Source organism: Liolophura sinensis, chromosome 3, assembly GCF_032854445.1.
Source record: "Liolophura sinensis isolate JHLJ2023 chromosome 3, CUHK_Ljap_v2, whole genome shotgun sequence".
Classification (NCBI taxonomy): Eukaryota; Metazoa; Mollusca; class Polyplacophora; order Chitonida; family Chitonidae; genus Liolophura; species Liolophura sinensis.
Window position 1 is genome coordinate 24,182,381 of NC_088297.1, and position 18,700 is coordinate 24,201,080.

The 18,700-nt window shown below is 40.7% G+C and overlaps 1 protein-coding gene across 1 annotated transcript in view; it reads right to left on the reverse strand.

Moving 5' to 3' along the window:
• LOC135463491 (atrial natriuretic peptide receptor 2-like) overlaps nt 1–17,237 on the reverse strand; it is a 43,175-nt gene extending 25,938 nt beyond the window's left edge. The window contains exons 1-9 of the mRNA XM_064740749.1: nt 17,144–17,237; nt 14,383–14,546; nt 12,915–13,167; nt 11,144–11,289; nt 10,136–10,291; nt 9,515–9,650; nt 8,521–8,615; nt 8,115–8,312; nt 5,896–6,031 (exon numbers count right to left, since the gene is read on the reverse strand). Coding sequence (XP_064596819.1) covers nt 5,896–6,031; nt 8,115–8,312; nt 8,521–8,615; nt 9,515–9,650; nt 10,136–10,291; nt 11,144–11,289; nt 12,915–13,167; nt 14,383–14,546; nt 17,144–17,237 — 1,378 coding nt within the window. The remainder of the gene's footprint in view (nt 1–5,895; nt 6,032–8,114; nt 8,313–8,520; nt 8,616–9,514; nt 9,651–10,135; nt 10,292–11,143; nt 11,290–12,914; nt 13,168–14,382; nt 14,547–17,143) is intronic.
• Nucleotides 17,238–18,700: the final 1,463 nt, after the last annotated feature.

The following is an 18,700-nucleotide window of genomic DNA, read 5'->3' on the forward strand; positions in this document are numbered from 1 at the left end:
AGCAATCCGCAGTGCACTAGAGGATAATCCTGCTCACATGGCTCGGCAGTCGGACGGAACTCGGACGACAGCCCTGAGATACCCCGCAAGGACAACGTGACATAAACGTACGATATTTACATATACCACTAAAGAGATCCGCAGTAATAACGCGAGATACCCTTATAAAGAGATCCGCAAGGACAACGTGAGATAAACGTACGATATTTACATATCCCACTAAAGAGATCAGCAATAATAACGTGAGATACCCGAATAAAGATCCGCAAGGACAACGTGAGATAAACGTACGATAGTTACATATCCCACTAAGAGATCCTCAATAATAACGTGAGATACTCGTACAAAGAGATCCGCAAGGACAACGTGAGATAAACGTACGATATTTACATATCCCACTAAAGAGATCCGCAATAATAACGTGAGATACCCGTATAAAGAGATCCGCAAGGACAACGTGAGATAAACGTACGATATTTACATATCCCACGCAAGAGATCAGCAATAATAACTTGAGATACTCATACAAAGAGATCCGCAAGGACAACGTGAGATAAACGTACAATATTTACATATCCCACTAAAGAGATCAGCAATAATAACGTGAGATGCCCGTATAAAGAGATTCGCAAGGACAACGTGAGATAAATGCACGATATTTACATATACCACTAAAGAGATCCGCAATAATAACGTGAGATACTGTATAAAGATATCCGCAAGGACAACGTGAGATAAACGCACGATATTTACATATACCACTAAAGAGATCCGCAATAATAACGTGAGATACCCGTATAAAGAGATCCACAAGGGCAACGTGAGATAAACGTACGATATTTACATATCCCACTAAAGAGATCCGCAATAATAACGTGAGATACCCGTACAAAGAGATCCGCAAGGACAACGTGAGATAAACGTACGATATTTACATATCCTACTTAAGAGATCCGCAATAATAACGTGAGATACCCGTACAAAGAGATCCGCAAGGACAACGTGAGATAAACGTACGATATTTACATATCCCACTAAAGAGATCCTAAATAATAACGTGAGATACCCGTACAGATGCCCTCGCTTTTCATCTGTCCAGACATTTATTTCCGTACATGCGTCAAAGTGAGTATGGTAATCTATCCACGGGGATGATCCATCAAAAGTAGTTGGGATTACAGCTTTCGTGTAACTAGAGGATTCCTAAGGAATTCCACCTCTTCTGGTCCCGATAATTCCGCCCGTCCTCGCGGCTCCCGGGAAATCGCCGACAACTCTCGCACTAATTGCGTCATCCTCCCATTGGTTGTAGCTATTTCTTGGTCTAAATCTCCTACACTCAGTCCAGCACCACCTGACAGATGAGCATTAGTACTTGACGGCGCTTGTCGGGAAGGTACGTACATTTCACTTCTATCCACATGGACTGGAATGGCAGACGTTCTTTCCCGTTCACCAAGGAAATCGTATAAGCCGGTCCGGCGTCCTATACCCGAATCAGTCGTCACCCGCCGACGTCTTTGAGTCACGTTTCTTTGCAGAAAGGATCCACTATCGTCTTCTTGTCTGTCGCTACTGCGCAGTAGTTCACGCAGTGCGCTGTCCATAGTTAGCGGTTCAAACCAATCTACACTGCGTCACCGACGATCTTATCCCACCGCTGCCACCAAATGTGTTACGGAGCCAAGTAACACAATATTATAAGGATCGTCCATAAAGCCTAATCCCCAGTGACAGACTTGTTTCGAGCAGGGGCTCCCGAGATTGATAGACGACCCAGAGCACACTGGATAAGTTTGCGACAGTTTATTGAAGATATATATATGTATACAGAGAGGTAATGCGCACGCACCGGCGTGAGCACTCAGTCCGGCCCTCGTAATCAGGACAGAGAAGCTGGCGTGATAAGCTCCGATAGCCCTTCGAGTTCTCCGAGCGATCTCTGCAAGAACTGCCGATGTACAGCTCGACACGGCCTTATATAGTGCAAATCGCGTGGTATAATAACACAGGTAATGACATCTAGTGGTTCATTTACAGGGGAGATAACCCACACAAAGGAATTACAAAACAGTGGAACATTCATAAACAGAACATATTATTGTAAGCAACATAATACAAACATTTAATAATAATACGGAAACATAACGATAAGATACCTTTACGATATTTACATATTCCACTGGAGAGATTCACAAGAACAACATAAGATACTTTTCCGATTTTTATATATCCCACTCAAGAGATCCGCAATAATAACGTGAGATGCCCGTACAAAGATATCCGCAAGGAGAACGTGAGATAAACGTACGATACTTACATATCGGACTAAAGAGATCCGCAAGGACAACGTGAGTTACCCGTACGATATTTATATATCCCACAGAAGAGATTCGCAATGACAATATGAAATACTCGTACGATATTTGTTCATGTATATCCCACTGGAAAGATCCGCAAGGACATCGAGAGATAGTACTACTATAAATTTTGAAATTGTCTTACTATTTGAGGGGACTCAAATTCCGTCCTAAATATCGTACGGTACCCGCATGCTGCTATGCCTATGCGATGCTGTTGGCGTCTACGGACTTACAACGTCTACAGACTTACGGCATCTACGGATTTTTAACCCCGTGCGAAAAACCTTCCACGCGCCGTATGGCCAGAAAGGAAAACCTATCGCTTGTAGGAGACCCACAGTATCCTTGCATAGTGGGATTTTGTAGATTGTCTAAATTTGGGCCAGTACAGGCACCTTATTCGGAATCAGTAGATTTGCTTTACATAACCACCATTACTAGCAAATTTAGTATAGAAATTTTGAACTACAAGTCAATGGGGTCATGACGACAAATCGGGAAGTGATGTCCGAAAACACAAAAAGTTCTGACTAGACCTTTGTCTACATGCATTCCTGTTAGATTCACATGAATTTTTATCTTAAGTATGCACAACATGATTTTAACCGACATCTGAAACAGACTTATTGATCAGTGTAGGGCATCAGTGGTGAGACTAAGCCTGAACATGCCGGCGTGCGTCGCACAGGTCAAGCTAGTCTATTTGTGACAGTCATGTAAATCGAGCGCAGAGAGCGGCACGTACAGAAATTGTACACTGCATACCGTACGTTGTGTAAAAGTTTTGGTGTGTTGGTAATGACTGACCTCACATCTTCTTCACACGTTATAAATCGTTATAGTCAATATTAACATTCCTCTTCGACCAGTCCTGCTACACATTTCAGCACAACCACTTCAGTCCGACGCAGTGCCGATTGATACAGGTTTATTTATTCAAGCTTTGCTCTTTAATCTCAGACAAATCCACCAGCAGTTATTTATTATTTTATAATAATTACTCCAGGAGAAGGAAAAGAAACTGGGATATTTTGAAACCACTTCAGCTACTGTCCACCGTTTGTATGTTAGTATTTTCTTATCAAATTCTTACCCTGGAAACTTGTTTCATGGAGATTTAACCGTTGTGTTTTCTTTTCATCGCCATGCATATTTATGGCTATATGTGGATCAGGTGGGTAAGAGGCACGCTTCAGTGGAACCACCTCACAAGAAGCAACCCACCGATAATATCAATAAACATTCCGCTGCCGTCATGTTAGCATTTGCCTTAAAAGAGTCGGTCTCCGTGCATAAACGTCGCTGAATGAATTATTTACGCGGCGTCTTAACATGGGTTCTCTTTTTTAATACACGCAAAGTAAATACAGCGTAATCATACTAATGGCGTCGTATGGAGAACGCTATCGGGTTGCATATACAAGTGCAAGTGTGCTAGTGAAAGTTTCGATCACCCGCCCACTGCAGGCCACATCACTCGCCTTCGGGATATCAACGGTTTGGCAAAAAGAGTCAAATTATCGGCCGTGAATAGGCCATTCCGACGGCCTTTGATACCTCAGATCACCCATTTAGGATAACGTCAGGATTTTCCAAATACACATACACAAAACACGTGACACACGAAGGGACAAAGGGTAACAGCCTGGTATCTGTTTATATACAGGAACATATCCCCTCTTCACAATCACTTGATTTCTGGATGCCCCATCGGTTCTAAAACTGGTACTTATGGCGACTTTGTTTATCGGTTCGTCTTTGCATGTAGAAAAGGGGTACATATGGTTTGTCACGATGACAGGAATTTGGCAGGCTCTGCTGTCCTCTCTCGTGTCTCTTGTATGATACATGCACTATTAATCATCGCTATATTGAATGATGTTTAACGCCATGCTAATTTACTTTGTGGGGGGAATTTGAATCAGCTTTTGGCAAGTTACCGATAGCCTTTCCTATGCGTGACCTAAAGGGCATGGGTGCGAGATAAGTGATTTCAACGTGCAATGTACTCTCAAAAAATAATCTGTTAAATTTAACCGGAAGTCTGTTATCCGAGTGATCCTGGAATGTATTCTGCTATTGCAACAGATTTTTCTGTTAGTAAATACAATACATATATTCTATTAATTCAACATAAAGATTCTAATAGACGGACAGGATATTATGTTGAATATTACACAATATTGTGTTATAATAACAGAATACATTCTGGCATCACTCAAACAACAGACTTTCCGTTAAAATTAACAGATTATCTTTTTGAGTGTACGTCACACTGTGCCGACGGTCACACGAGCGTCGCTGAACACTTAAACAAAACACAACGGTGGAATATACAAATCCCCTGTCCACGACCGGAATTGAACCCGTCCCTGGTGTTTTCCTTGGATAGGGGCTACATCCACAATACGGGTAATGAGATTTGGGTCGTTATGACAATAGATGAATGGAAGTACGACAAAATATTGAAGTAGTCACACACAAGCATGCAAACAGGCATTTCCGGTGCTGAGAGCCTTGATGTATATAAAGAGGATACATAAGCCGCAGCGGAAGTAATGTCGCCGAATGACGTCATTTTTGTCCATTCATTTTCCGCGTGATCCCGAGCTTTAGGGACATTAAGACAACGTGTACTAAAACTCTTCTACAAAATCAATATTTACAGAGCACGTATTATCTTTACTGGCTCATTATAAGCTCTCAGTGGTAGAAATTTCGGAGGTTGTTAACTTATACAAACAAACAGACTCTGTACTTGTCCTGAAGCAGTAAATTTTCACTTCCACGTGTTGATTATAGCAAGGAGGGTTTAAACAGTGTTTGGAAGAGACTCTGCACAGTGCTAGGCTCACCAAAAAGAATAAATACATAAATCAATACAAAGCAATAACACACTGAAATTTGCAAATATTCGACAAGCTTGAAGGTATACGACGATAAAATTTCACACACATCATTGAATGGACTTTATGCACGTTTTATAAGCCTATCAGAATCAGAGGTGAAATAATATAAAAACAGCTGTATTTTTTTCAGTTAACTGTCGCAACAACTAGACACAGGAACACCTCACTTAAGATATCTGAGATCAACATTGTTCAGTTTCATTTCATCTGAAATTTGTTGCAGGTTTATACTATACATCTAAGTAGCTGAAATGTTATGGAATCTATCTGGTATCCATCAAAGTATGTGTGTTTTAACCAGTATTAATAATTGCGTATTTAACTGGGCCAACGTTTTATAACCAATCAAATATACAGGATGCTAAAAACGATACGCCTCCAGGTAAATGTTTACATAATGAATTTAGATAAAGTTTAGTTTGGCTTTAGCCAAATACACGATGAGAAAATCAGAATGTCCGTAGTCATGAAATCAGCAACATACGTTCATTCAGGAGTGACATCAGGGATAGTGTAGATACGACTGACACGTAAATAAGAGCATATCTGATAACATATAAATCTCGTTTCTAGGGCGTTGTTTCGACTTACATGGATTTCACTTGCTAAAAAGTTGGACTTACCCTGATAACATCGTTCGTTGTAAAACCCACAGAGCGGAGTGTCTGGGGGAGGCGTATTTGACCCCCCGGGCCAAAGTATTGGACTGTCCTCCATAGACTTGAAATAACCCTCACGTGAGAAATAATAACCCACCGGCTGAAATAGAGAGACAAATACAATACAGCTGAAAGCGTAGTTGAAAAGCTGAACAAAACACTCCTCGAGGGACAGTGGTAGAAAGCTATGCTCTGTTTTGTTCTCTCCTGTTATACATTTTATGTTAACCGCTTCGTTGGCCCAATGGTTAGGCCTGGGAGTTGGAAGCCAAGGATCAAACTCGAGTCGGGTTATTCTAAAGACTTTAAAAATGGTATGTGTTCGCTTGGCGAAAAACTAATGCATTGGGAATTTGTAGATTCCCCCGCTCCCACTGCTGATGGGGCCTTGAAGACTGTAATTAAAGCAGTCGAAGACGCTCTTGTGTGGGCTTAGGGCAGTAATTAAAAAAAAAATAATGGGTTCTGCTTGTGCGCAAAGGAGCAAGACAAAACCAGTGTGTTCCCTAACTGAAAGGCAATAGAGAACTATTTCCACAAATACAAATTATCTTTCCACATTATCACATTATTTCGTATTTGAATATTGAGACCTCCAAAAGTGTATTAAAACTTATTAGAATGATTGTAAGGTTGTTCAAAAAACTATTTTCATGGCCTAATGGCCCCTGATTCGATCCATCTGTGAACCATGTACCACTACACTTGTGTTGGCTTGGGCTGTCATCTTGGTGAGAGTTTCGACACGTTTTTTGTTTGGTGGCCATCTTGGTGAAAGTTTCCACATGCTATTGGCGGCCATCTAGGTGATAGTTTCCACACGCTTTTGGCGGTCATCTTGGAGAGAGTTTCCACACGTTATTTGTGGCCATCTTGGTGATAGCCTCCACACGCTTTTGGCGGCCATCTTGGTGAGAGTTTCCCCACATTTTTGGTAGTAGGAGCGCTTAAGCACAGAAGCCCACCCAGGTATAGATTTATGTTCAATATTCAATCATAAATAGTGGAATAATTCTTGTAAAACAAAATTCTTCTCTTACCATCAGTATAGAGTATAAAAAGAGTATAGATATAGAAATTACCAACAGCAGAATAAATAGCTTCCACTTAATTGGCTAAAGATTCATTGCGTTAGGATATCATATGACCAATCAAATGCGGCATCGTGTCATTCAACTTTAAAATTACAGCGCGTAGGACGTGATTCTTCATGGGAACTTAATTATAATGACAAAGGTGTGCTCACTCGCTCAGAAGGTTAAAACTCTGGCTGGCTGAGATCACTGGGCCCCTGACCAATGAGACGGTGAGTTCGAATCCGGCTGCCACTGTTTACACTGGGAATGTAAGTCAGGAAGTTTCTCGGGTACCTGTAGATGGGCGGTGTTTTCTCCATTCTTGGTGACTGCTCTTCCCTATCCACCTGACTACCGTCGTAAAAAATAAATACTCTCTAGCAGGGTGTTAAGCTCAATTCAAATGAATAAATAAACACATGGGTGAAAGAAGATAGTCATAGGAAATGTTCGCAGTGTAATGTTTGTGCTGGTCTTGTTTTGGGATGGGCTCGACCCTACCTTTGGACTTCATACATGACGATGTAACACACTGGCGGTTTCGTACTACATAGCATCAGGTCAATCAGGTCAAGTCAAATGAACCAATCTTCGGAGGAAATGATGTTCTTGGCAGTACCTGCGAGCGCACAAAATTTCAACCGCGCGCTTTCACACATGCATGTGCAACACCCCTGACTGCTTTTCCAGCTGCTTCTCGGAGTCTTTCCTTGACGGACAAGTTCGTAAACTGATTAAAAACAATTGTTTGCTGTTGTGTTTTAATGCATATAGATGATAATTTAGCAATCCTCTCCAAGCTTGTGTGAATCGTTCTGCGCTGAACTCTTTTGTGTAGTGTATAGTTGATCAAGCGTATACATGTTACGCACTGGTCTGAGGACGAATGACTGACGTCACATTTAAATTCCTCCGCACTGCTAAACGGGCTTGTGTCAGCCGACAAACAAGACAAAAATTTTTCGCTGATTTGAGGCATAAGTTTGTACTTTTTTCGATCTTCCATTCATGAGATAACAGAATCTCCACGAGCTGGATATCCTCTATTTCTATTCAAACTCTGAAGATAAGTTGGGTTATGTGCTTCATCTTTATCATCGCCCTCACCACCACCACCACCACCACCACCACCACCACCACCACCACCACCACCACCACCACCACCACCACCCCACCATCATCACCGTCATCGTCATCGTGGTGGTGGTGGTCGTCGTCATCATCATTATCACCATCACCATTACCACCATCACCATCATCGTCGTCGTCGTCGTCTTCTTCTTCTTCATCACCACCAGCACCACCCTTCACCACCCCACCACCATCATCGTCATCATCAGCGTCATCACCCCGCCATCATCATCATCTCCATCATCATCATCGGCATCATCGTCGCCATCACTATCGCCATGACCATCACCTCCATCATCATCTCCATCATGATAGTTACATGTATCACCTTTGTCATCGTAATCATTGGAAACAAAAGTCAAATGAAAACATTGAGCCTTACCTTAAACGTAAAGTAGCTGGTGTCTTTTATCTGAAACATGGAATAGCCTTGTTCCCGGTCACCGTTACTGTTTAGCGTGACTTGTCCTGTGGTACCTGCAATAACATTCCATAGCAGTGTGGACTGATCTTTCATTTAGTGAATTCAGTATCTAGTTCATTCATTTATTTAACTGGCGTTTTACACCGTACTCAAGAAATTATGTGAGGAAACCGGACAGAGCCTGTGGGGAAACCCACGACCATCCGCAGATTGCTGAAACTTCCCACGTACGACGGTAGAGGAAGCCAGAAGGGTGACTCCTAAGTCATTGCGCAGCGCTGGCGTGTTAACGGGCAAATGTCTAATTGGTTTAAACTGATTGAATTAAAAATAATTTATAAGGTATATCTGAATTAAGTTTTGAAAACTAATCCCTAATTCAAAACTAATAACCATAGTCATTTCGTAATTTCAACTCCTCGTTAACTATTTTCATTATCCTTTATATTGATTATCTTAATTATTGATTACAATCTATTATTAAGTTATTTTACTATTTTGGCAAATTATTTGGATAGATTATTCTAATTAATTGCTTGTTTTTTTTAACTTTGGTTTCACATTTTGTACGTTTTTCAAGAATATTTTACCAATTCAATGGCCACCGTACTCATACATGGCCAATCACGTGCTGAAAGTTGATGATACAATGATCGTAAAAGAAGTGCCTTCGCAATACCCATCATGTCTGTCCTGTCTTTTGTTGAGCTAATGTATCTACCTATAGCTTGAGATGCCATGTCTACACTATTGTGAGCTAGTGTGTAAACTAAACGGTTTATTGAGTTAATATGTCTGCAATATCGTTTTTTGTGCTATCTTGTCTACCCTGTGAACAGACTGGTCTTCGATATCATTTTATTGACTGTTCCTGAGGTGGAATATCTACCCTACGGTTAACTGTCCTGCCATATCTAATTTACGGTTAACTGAGCTGGGTGGTCTACCCTACCGTTTATTGAACGTCCCCATAATCTCCTCGAGATGAGTGTTCCGTTGGAAATATCTCCCCCCTCCGCCAACGTTTCGTCCAGTGCGATGGCCAGGGTCCACATCGCCTCGTAGAGATTCGCGGCTGGATACGGGATCTGTAAAATAAAACATATGCATATGGCAGATTATTTTTTTAGATATAATATTGATCAATGAAAAATACCATGGGTAGATTTTATTTATTTCTTTGATTACTTATGGACGCTGTTTTGTGAGTGGAGAAAACCGGAATGGCAGGAATAAACAACTGGTGTTTTACAAGTTGCAATCTTTCGCACGTGTAACGTTCAGAAGAGCACAAAAAGCCCCACGTGCGCAACCGACTGCTAACTGGCACCAAATGCATAAAGGGCCATGGTTGATTAATCCGTGAATCAATCAATAGATCAGTTTAACTACAGATCAATCTCTCAATCAATATTTCAGCAAAACTAACTTATCGGGTAGTCCAGATCATGTTAATATAGGAATAGTATTGTGTTAAGGGCAACATTTCAGCTATATATCGTGAAAGGGCAACATTTCAGCTATATATCGTGTTAAACAAGAACAAATGAAGTAGAACAGGAAGTGGGCTTACCGAGGCATTCGGGCTGTACGAGAAATTAAACAGTTCTAACGACTTCAGCTTGACTTTTTCCTGAAAATCGTCAAAGTCTTGTGTTGGAGGTGTAAAGTAGGAAATAAACAGGAGGGACTTGTAGGCTTGTTTGGCAATATCATCATACTCGTCATTCTGTTCAAAATGAAAGGAGAAGATGGGTAAATCACATGATGGATAATATCCGATCAATGGGAAAGCGAGGAAAAGGAAAACATCCAAGAGAGGTGCAAGACGGGGAAAAGAACATAGGCGCAAAGACGCAATGAGAGAAAGAAGAGGGAAGGAGGGCACAGGCGCGAAGACGTTATGAAAGACAGAATTAGACGGTGGAAAGAAGAACGTAGGCGCAAAGACAATGACAAACAGAGCCTGACAAAGAGGGGAAGACAGAGGAGGGGAGAACGTAGATGGAAAGACACCATGAGAAAGAGATGAAGACAGGGGACGTAGGTGCAACGACACAATGAGAGAGAAAAGAAGACTTGGGCAAGGAGAACTTGTGTGCACAGACACCATGAGAGAGAGAAGAAGACAGAGGAGGGGAGAAAGTAGTTGTAAAGAAATCAGAAGACGGGGGGAAAGAGAACGTAGGCGAAGGGAGGACGTAAGCGAAAGGAAAACATAAAATAAAGGAGAAGACAGAAGAGTGAAGAAAGTACGCAAAAAGAAAACATAACAGTTTTGTAGTGGAAACTTTTAAAATGTACAGAGAAGGTCAATTTTAAGTGTACAATTTTTTTATTTTTTTTACTGATGTTGGGCATATCCAATTTCTTGAGATCAGACACGTTGTATCGTGTTTGAGTAATTAAACCTTCCACCAGTAAACAAGGAAAACGTACAAGTTTAACAGTGTACACTTTCAAAACGTGCACATCTATAGTTAGCACCCCAACCATTTCTTGGGTCACATTAACGGGAGATCTAAATCCTCTGGATGCCCGTTTTTCCCTCCCACTTTGTGGGGATTTTAACTGTACTAACTTGTTTCCATGAGAAATCCCCAAATACGGCCTCAATGCGATAATAATAAATATTAATGAAGAAATAGTCTCCAGTGGTGTAGCCATGTTTGTGAGCCAGAATCATCAACGATCGTAAGGTCTCGCCTCTCACAGCGAGAACAATAACTGAAAAGAAAAAGTGATATTCGTAAAAGATCACAATGTGTCTTCTTTAACAGCGAGATCAAAAACTGAAAACCGAAGTCACAGTCATTAAAGGTCGCAATGTCTTCTCTCACAGACAGCACAACAACTGAAAAAGTCACATTCGTCAAAGGTCGCAATGTCTGTCATTTAACAGCGAGGTCAGCCACTGAAAACTAAAGTCACAGTCATCAAAGGTCGCAGTGTCTCTTCTCTCACAGAGAGCACAACAACTGAAGAGTCACATTGGTCAAAGGTTGCAATGTCTGTCCTTTAACTGCGGGCGCAATAAGTGAAAAAAAGTGGTATTCATCAAAGATCACAATGTCTGTATGTTAATAGCGAGTGGAATAAATGAAAACCAATCACATTCATCAAAAATCGCAGTGTCTCTTCTCTCACGGTGAACACAACAACTTAAACAGTTTCATTTATCAAATATCGTAATGTATCCTTTTACCGCCAGCAGAATAATTGAAAACCGCATTCATCAATTAGGCGATTGCAGTGTCTGCCCTAACATTGTCTCAATGATCAAAATGCCTTCTCTCCCAACATGAACAATAAGTGAAATGAACATTATGGTTCACCAATAAATAGAATGTGTCTACTGTTAGAACAAGTACGGTAAATGAAAAGAACGAACAAATTATTGAACAATTAAATTCATACTTGAAGCACAATAACTGAAAAACAAAGTCAGATGCCTAAAAAGTCGTACTGTTTCTCCGAGAATACAACATCTGAAAGTGGCTGTAAGGTATCTAGGAGGTTACATTGTCTTTGTTCAAACAGCCGTATTCAAACAGGTGATCACAGGGCAAAGAAATCGGAAGGCGTGGTTTATGAAGGTCAAGATGTATATTTGCCAGGGATTGACTTAACACCATATTCGATACCAGTTTTATATGTTTAACGCCCCATATTCCATGAGATATCCCTGGTGTGATGACGTATTTTTTTATTGGAGTACTGAGACACTTTCTGATGTACTGAAACGTACCTGTACAGACCATTTATTATGATAGATGTAAATGTAGATTGCTTGTTGTATACATATATTAGGGTCAAGTTTGTTGATGGGAGAAAGTTGGCAGAAAGTAGAGTGTGCCAACTCAGTAATTCGTCAATAGGTAATGGACTTCCGCCAGAAACTATTACTGCCTTCGATCAGTGATCTGATAATAAGACAATATTAAGTTTCTAAGAGCTAAATACTGGGATTAATGCCACAAAACACACGTGCGAGAAATCACAAACCATCTTAGACTTCAATCAAAATTTCAAATCATTTTAAAATTGTTAATTTTGATATACCAAGGTAAAAATAAATATTGCTTGGTATGGTAAATTCTGGGTAAGTTATTATACAACAAATTTCACCTAAAAGAACGGAACGAAACATACCAAATTTAATGATTAAAGTTTTGACTTAGATCGTTTCGTGAGCCCGTAGACAGTTAAACAACCAGCCACCCAATCAACCAGTCCCTCCACCGATCATTCAATCAATCAATCAATGAATCTCTACATCCATACATCAATCAGTCGGTTTAGTCCACAGGCGTCTTCTTGTCACAATACGACTAAGTAATGACGTGACTTACTTCTGGAGACCTTGGCCACGTCCTTGAGAATGTCCTCAAGACTGTCCTCTTGTCCCACGCCCACCTCACGTGACATCGATATACTAAGGTTTTCCTTGTCCGCCTCTTCCGTGATTCCGTCACGTGACAGGATCCAGATTTTGTCCTTGTGTACCTCGGAGATAAGCCCGAACCGTGTCCAGCCGTGTTCGTTCATCACACCCACGACCGCCTGTCCAATCACGTTGAAACTGCCCAGGAACCGAGTCAGAGTCTGTAAGATGAGGAGCGGAAAGTAGTGAAGAAGGCAAATCAGAGAGTCATCATTCTAATAACACCGGTAATGCCATTCCGTCTCGACATATTATACTAACACAAGACATGAAACTCCATCCTGGCACATTATACTGACACAAGGCATGACACCCCATCCTGACACATTATACTGACACAGTACATGACACCCAATCCCAACACATTATCCTAACCACAGACATGACACCCCATCCTTACACATTATGCTACCACCAGACATGACACCGCATCCAGGCACATTATGCTAACACCAGACATGGCACCCCATCCTGACATATTATATTGATACCGCCGGCATGACATTCTTTCACATCATACTCGCACCAATAATGACATTCCGTCACATTATAACTGACACAATTTTGCAGTGCCTCTGTGGCCTAGGTGGTTAGCATGCCAGCGCAGCGCAATATCTCAAGAGCCTTTCACCAACGTGGTCCTGGGAGTTCAAGCCTTGTTAAATTCCTGTCCGTATGTGGGAATTGGAAGATCTTCAAGCAATTAGCGGGTGGTCGTAGGTATTTCCCGGGTCCTGCCCGGTTTCCTCACACCATATTGCTGAACGCCCTTGTATAAGTGAAATATTCTTAAGTACGTCATGAAACAGCAATGGAATAAATAAATAAATACATGCACAGCGTACTTGAAATCCTAGCTCTGTGTACGACATACTGCCACATTTGCCAGGGAAGTGTGGCCTCATTCATTTCTGATATCACAGAGCACAGTGGAAGTTATTTATTTATTTATTTGATTGGTGTTTTACGCCGTGCCTCAAGAATATTTCACTTATACGAGGGCGGTCAGCATTATGGTGGGTGGAAACCGGGCAGAGCCCGGGGGAAACCCACGACTATCCGCGGGAAACCCACGACCGTCCGCAGGAAACCCACGACCATCTGCAGGAAACCCACGACCATCCGCAGGAAACCCACGACCATCCGAAGCAATGGAAGTTAATAGAGTCCGCCGAAATTTTGATTTTGGATTAAACAGGTACCCGGCAAATCTACGTACTAACCAAACAAGAGAGATCTGAATTCCAACAGGCAAGTTAAAGCCTGGCAACTTCCGACATGAGCTATTCTTCCCTCAGTTAATAGCAGTTACAACAGGCAAGAAACTCCTCATAGAAATTATACACACACTGGAAGCTACCATTTTTCATTCTCACCTTATAAACGTCTTTGTTTTGCATCAGTCGGTCTTGACAAACTCCGGAGAAGATAGGCAAGTTCCGGTAGGCGGCGAGTTTAGCGACTACGTCACACACGCCCGAGCACTGCGGACCAATAAGAGCCGTGTAATTATACTTCTCCAGTCGAGATGATGCAATACCTGAAAAGCAGAAGAAAAACACTATACAATGAAATAAAATCATCCGCACAAAAGAAAAAGAAAAACTATTAGGCTTCAGGTGTAGAAATAAAGAAAAGGATTTTGGAAATAAAATGAAATAGAACGAATAGAAACTCATTCAAATGGAAATAAAAACAGATAAAATAGACAAAGAGAATGACTATTACCTTGTAACGTAAAAAGTAACGTAATGAGTAACACATTACTGCACGATTTTACCATTTTACCTTTATTCTCAAGCCAGCAAACAGTTGCATTAAAGTAAAACAAAGTCAGTGCAGACCATACTAGACTATGGGCTGAGCTCGCTAACAAGTTCCACGAAGGTCCCTGTTATTCCATAACTTTTTGGTTTTAAAATTAATATTTATATAACACGGACACCTTTATTAATTTTTCATTTTATTACATTATGCGGTGATATAACGTGAGAAGAAAAATTTTATTACGTCACACTTTTATTACGTCACACTGTCTTGATACACTATATTGTGACAGTTACATTACTCGTGTATTATTACACTGCACCGTGGATGCTACATTACACGGTGGGGGCTACATTGCCTATGTATTATTACATTACACAGTGTAAGTTATATTATTCATGTATTTATTACATTATGCAGTGGAAGTTACATAACTCATGTATTATTACATAACACGGTGGGTGTTACTTGTTTAGCTGAGATACTTGTTTAATTGTTATTTAACATGGAACTCATTCACGGACTATGAATTTGAACTTTGATATGGAATTCATGCCTGGAATATTCATTGTCTGCCCGGCATCATTGAAAACTGATGACCGCTTCTCTCTTGTGAGTTACCAGCTTTATTTCTTATTTGTATAATTTCTTACATTCCTTTGTCTTTGGGAGTTAGTGTTAAACGTTGTTTTGGAAATGGATCTTGCGATTATCGACTTGGAACGCCTTTTACGGACTACGAATGGTATATGAATGTCCGACTTCACGCTTATATTTACATTACTCGTGTATTAATATATAACGCGGTGGGTGTTACATTACTTGTGTATTATTACGTAACTCGTGGGTGTTATATTGCTCGGTGGGTGTTACATTACTCATGTATTATTTACATTACACGGTGGGTGTTACATTACCCCTACATCATTACATAACACGGTGTAGCACGTTCCATCCCTTGGTGTCTTCACCGCGGTCTAGCGTCAAAAGTCGCCTAATTGTAGGTAATAAATACATCAGTAGTTTTTTGTTGCCTTCCAAGGTTTTCTGAAAGCCTTTAGTTGCACAATGAACATAAAGTGAAATATCCGGAAGAAAAACTTAAAACACCGAATCAAATCCATCAATCAAATCGAATCAAAACTAAGACGTTTCAGATATTCTAACCTTAAGTCGAAAAACGTAATGTTTTTTATCAGATCTAGATACCCGCTTTAACAGATTGTGGCGTCTTTGTTGTCGACGACACTGTCTCCAAAAATTATGGGGGGAGGGGGGAGGAGGTTTGTCAGATGAAAGACATTCTAAACGATCGTGCCATCCATTGTTATGTCTTTACGCCAGATCGTAAATTATTGCATACAAAATGTAGCTGGCAACATTCGATGAGTTTTGCATGCATCATGTAATTAGCAGCCTGTGGAGAATCAACACGTAATAACGACATTAAAACATAAATATGTGTGTCTCATCTCATTCATAGTCGATCCATCAAGCCGGAGGCACAGTCCAATTTCCCATCCTTCAGAGTACAGGATGTGTGATATGCAAAAGGACGGCGCATCCGTTCAGGTGAGGCAAGAATAGTAAGAGAATGCAAAGCGTTTATGAAATGCATCTGCTCATTGTGTAGGTTATGTACCAGGTGTTTTGATAATTGACAGTATTAACACACTGTTTAAATGTTAAGGTGAATTTTGGGAACCATATTGATAGTTGTTAATGTGGAGGTACCACTGTGGGAGAGTAAAGATGAGAAACCGGCTTGTTCAACTCTCAGATTAGCGTTGGGCTTTACAGAATATCAGACAAAGAAACAAAATAAACTAATAATGCAACTGACAATATACCCAAATCAATACAAATAATTACAAAAATATATAGTCTCTTATTAATACAGCGTCTATATGCGGATGGAATATTCCGGCTTCCATCGGCGAGTCAGTCCACGTAAATATAGAATCCACAATTAAGAGATATTTCTTAATATCACTAAAAATTCAAAGGGACCAGGGGACCACCATTCTTGCGTATGGCGTTACACAATAGTCAACTAAACAAATAAAGAAATATGCATGTCACGCATTGCTATAGGGGCGTGGCTCAATCAGCCCCATGGAGTGCTGAATCCACGGGGCAGTTCACACATGTCCACGGATATTCTTTGATGCTCCTGACTTCCGGTTTACCGTTTCCGGTTCCACGTGCTACATCACGCCAGTGAAAGTTTAAGTTGCACACGTCTACCTCCAAGTTCGACTCAAAATTCCATTGTTGTGCGTTTTACCTCTTGAAAGAAAGTTTTAAAACAAACATCGAACAAAGGGAAAACTAGGTGTCTTTGTCTTTTGGCTCATCCATATACCTTACCTTGTTTTAAGGATTTCTTGGTAAACATATATTGCTGTGGAGCAGTAGCCACTCCAAGCTGTGACTGGATCCTGCGACACGCGGGAATAAACATGTCCCGCTGTTCGTCACGAACGAGATGTGTCTCATTGCCTTATTTTATCGTTAAATTGATTTGTCCTAAGCCTATTGACACATGACTATGTTACCTGTGATGTTCTAGCTTAAGCCGTTAAGTCATTGTGTTTTGTGCTACACTATCCCCAGAATGAGTCGGTAAAGATGCGTATGTTTGTTTTCTATAACTACCAAACACGTACGATCAATACATTTAAACGCATCTTCTTTCGTAAGCTTTACTCCCCTACTTGTCGTACTTGTCATTCTCAACTAAGGTCTAAAAACGCCTCATTACAGTGTGGACAACGCAATTATTCTCCTGGGGCACCTGTTTTGTTGTGCTGTAAAATTGGAATGGGATAACAATACGTCGTGACAGCGACATCACGATCGCCGGATATCAAGCAATCACCCTTGACAGTCATGCTAGACATGCATGTTTAATTAAAAATACATTTCCTTGACTGATTTGTCATCTCTATAAGGCTCACGTCACATTATCGGGACCTTTACTGTGCATGTTATACTACACACGCCTATATCCATCATCTCAAGGCTCTCAGAATCACAATGGGTTTAAAGCCTGTTAATTTTGTGGTCGGAGCTAATTTTGTGGCTAATATCAGCTTTCGCAAAGGCCACATCATAAATAAAGTACTGAATGTGATGCTAAACAATACCTTTTTAATCGTTCCAGTGAAAAATTTATTTATTAATTATTTATTCATTTATTTATTTAATTGGTGTTTTACGCTGTACTCAAGAATATTTTATTTATTCAACGGCGGCCAGCTGGACAAAGCCCCGGGGAAACTCACGTACGGCCTGTGAGGAAACCAGAAAGAGCAGGACTCCCAGCAACCTCATTGCTGAGAGGCGCATTAACCTCCTCGGCCACGGAGGCCACGGCGTTTTACCGCAGATCTAATGTAAAGTTCCGCTTGTCAGTTTTATAGTTCAAAAGACAAATAGTAGAAGTGAATAAAAACACTTCATTAATCATTTAACTATTTAGCTCGGCAGGAACTTCCTGTGTAACGTATGGCTTATAGAGAATGGTAAATATCACGTGGGTATATAGATTTAAACATGAACACGCAGAGGTACTCGATAATTCAGGAGTTTCATAACATGTATAAATGAAGAGTGCTGCAAATGGCAAAAAACTGCATAATTTATAAGCTGAAATGAGAACCAAAACGTGTACACTGGGAGTTCTTTTTTTTTCATTTTTCCATCATCATAATGTCTCTCTCAGGCGAATAACAAAATACAAATGCTCTTTTGTAGGATTTAACTTTTTTATAGTGTGTCCTCGTCAGAAGTATTCCTCTCCGGCCGAACGTAGGAAGGTCTGCAACAACCCGCGGATGGTTGTTGCTGACCAACTCACAAAAGACTTACAGAGCTGGGCCCGCTTTCACAAAACTTCCTAAATCACTTTTTGTAACTTTTCGC